Below are 3010 nucleotides of genomic sequence, written 5' to 3'. Positions count from 1 at the left end.
ATGGGAAGTGGTACAGTGGATAACTTTGAGAAGCTAATAGAGATGTTTGTGGGGAAATATATCAGTAACAGCGTTCGACAGAGAACTTCCGGGGAGTTAATGGCCATAAGGCAGAATGCAGATAAGTCTCTAAGGGACTATATTAGGAGATTCAATAATGAAGCAAACACAATTACAAAGTTACAACATGAAATAGCCATTATGGCATTAATGAATGGCCTGAATGATTCTGAGTTTAAGCGGCACTTAACAAGAAAAAACTTTCCGACACTAGCAGCAGCTTTTAACAAGGCTCGTCACTACATAAAAAGCGAAGAGCAAATGAAAACAAGCAGCTGGGTCGCTTTAACAGACAGAGTGCAGTATTCGTCTAAGGAAGCGGCCTTAGAAACTGGAAGGCCGAAAAAACCGGCCCCAATGAGGGGAGGAGGAAATCGGCAGGAGGTTAGGGATGCAATACAACACATACACTCCGCTAAATACACCTAGAGCTGCTATATACTCAGTGAACCAGAAGAGGGTGGGATGGGTGAGACCCATGCCCATGAAGGCCAAAGGAAGAGATGCCAAGAAGTATTACATGTTCCATCGAGATGTCGGGCATTATACTAAAGAATGCACGCAGTTGAAAGACAACATTGAGGAGCTGATAGGGAAGGATCATTTGACTCAATACCGGCTGCATACGAGGGGAAATCAACCACCACCGTATCGGCAGTTGGAATGTCAGCATCTAGAGGCAAGGCCTGAAAAGCAGCAAGTACAGATAAGCTGGAAGCAAGGGAGATGGTGGACAACCACCATTGTCAATAGGAAAGAAAATTGATGTGATAACCGGTGAGCCGATTCACGGAGGAACAATAAGCGAAGCACGAAAGCATTTGTCGGAGCACCGCCATATAGTGAATGCACTAGATGCCGACAACCGCCCCCGATTGGCAGAAATACCTGATGTGATGTTTACAAGAGATATTTCTAGGGGAATTGTATTTCCACATGATGATCCCTTAGTGTTGACAACGACAATTAACGAGGCCGACATCACGCGAGTCTTGGTGGACGGAGGCAGTTCGGAAAATGTCATGTTTATGAAGGAATTCAAAGAAATGATGATAGGCAGGCAGTAGCTGACGCATGTGTCTTATCCGGTGATCAGGTTTAATGGATCGAATGTGAGGCCGGAGGGCATCATTGTTTTTCCAGTCAGATTTGGAGATGGCGCGACTACAAGGGATGTAATGGCAGAGTTCTTGGTGGTGGATGCACCGTCGGCATACAATGCAATCCTTGGGAGGCCGATAATACATGATGTGCAGGCAGTGGTGTCAACTTATCATCTCATCATTGCGTATGTATCGAATCCGGGGAAAGTGGAGAAGGTGCATGGGGGTAGGTAATGGCAAAGTCTTGTTATGTGACCACTTTGAAGAATCCGGTGTGAGAAAGGCTAGTTGTGAATAGCCCGAAAAGGGACAGAGAATCATAGGTGCGATATTTTTCAATGGAAAACTTTTATACGAGGTCGGTACCAGTACTAAGGCCGGCACCAGGAGGAGAAACAGTGCAAGTTGAACTTCGGCCAGGTGATCCTAGTCGGACATTGAAAGTAGGTGCCGACATGGATTCGTAAATGAGTTGTAATTTTAGCAACTTGCTGCGGGAGAACATAAATGTGTTTGCTTTTTCGGCAGATGAAATGACGGGAATACACCCCGATGTGATGGAGCACAGGCTGAATGTTGATAGAAAATTCAGGCCTGACAGACAGAAGAAGCGGAACTTCTTAACAGAAAAGATTGAGGCAATACAAGCCGAGATCAGTAAGCTCTGAGCGGCAAGTTTCATAGAGCCATGTACATACCCTGAATGGTTAGCTAATTTTGTAATGGTGAGAAAGCCGATAGGAAAATGGCAAATGTGCGTAGATTTCACAGATCTGTATAAGGCCTGCCCCAAGGATTGTTATCCTTTTCCCCAGATATATAGGCTGGTAGACTCCACGTCAGGCCATGCAATGCTCAATTTCTTAGACACATTTTCAAGATATCATTAGGTCAGTCTTCAAGAATCAAACAGAGCAAAAACGATGTTCATAGCGGATGCCGGGGTTTATTGTTACAAAGCCATGGAGTTTAGGTTAAAGAACGCATGGGCGACTTACTAAAAGTTGGTTGATAAAATCTCTGAGAAGCAGAAAGGGCAAAATGTAGAGTTGTATGTGGTTGATACGGTTGTGAAAAGCAAGGTGAAGGAAGATCACATAGCTGACTTGAAAGAGACCTTTAATACTTTATGTTAGTACCAGATGAAGCTAAACCCGGACAAATGTGTATTCGGAGTCCGGTCAAGAAAGTTCTTGGGGTTTATGGTGAGTGAGAGAGGTATTGATGCAAAACCTGACAAGGTGAATGCAATCCTTGAAATGAAGCAACCAAAAACAATTCGTGATATACAGAGGCTGACAGGCAGAATGGCAGGATTGACTCGGTTTATAAGCAAATTAGCTGACAAAGAACTCCCATTCTTTGTAGTCTTGCGACTGAACAAAACTTTTTAGTGGGGAAAAGACTAAAGTGAAGCTTTGGAGGTGGTAAGAGAGCACCTAAGAAAACTTCCGACAGTTGCTAGGCAGAATGGGGTGAGCAGTTACAATTGTACATATCGGCTTCACCGAAAACAGTGGCTGCAGCGTTGCTGGTAGAAAGGAAGAAGCAGCAGATGCCGATATATTTTGTTAGTCATGTATTAAATGCAGTTGAGCGCATATATCTAGTGGTAGAGAAAATGGCACTTGTTGTAGTGATCGCGACAAGAAAATTGTGCCCTTATTTTGATGCTCATTCGATATAGATACCAACCAACCACCCGCTTGCTGGAGAGGTCATTGTAAAAATTGGATACATCAAGCCGACTGTTAAAATGGGCGGTTGAATTGTCGGAGTATGAGTTACTATAAGTCCAGGGTGTCGATTTAGGCGCAGACCTAATCGGACTTCATTGTGGAGACTTC

At 44.1% G+C, this 3010-nt stretch overlaps 1 protein-coding gene across 1 annotated transcript; it reads left to right on the top strand.

Moving 5' to 3' along the window:
* Positions 1 to 489, top strand: LOC145570395 (uncharacterized). The gene has a single exon (XM_081629463.1). It carries the CDS (start codon positions 1 to 3, stop codon positions 487 to 489), a length of 489 nt encoding a protein of 162 aa, XP_081485589.1.
* Positions 490 to 3010: the final 2521 nt, after the last annotated feature.

The sequence above is a fragment of the Chenopodium album genome, chromosome 2 (assembly GCF_948465745.1).
Source record: "Chenopodium album chromosome 2, dcCheAlbu1.1, whole genome shotgun sequence".
Lineage (NCBI taxonomy): Eukaryota > Viridiplantae > Streptophyta > Magnoliopsida > Caryophyllales > Amaranthaceae > Chenopodium > Chenopodium album.
Note: the sequence above shows the minus strand (reverse complement) of the source record. Positions and strands in the feature narration are given on the sequence as shown.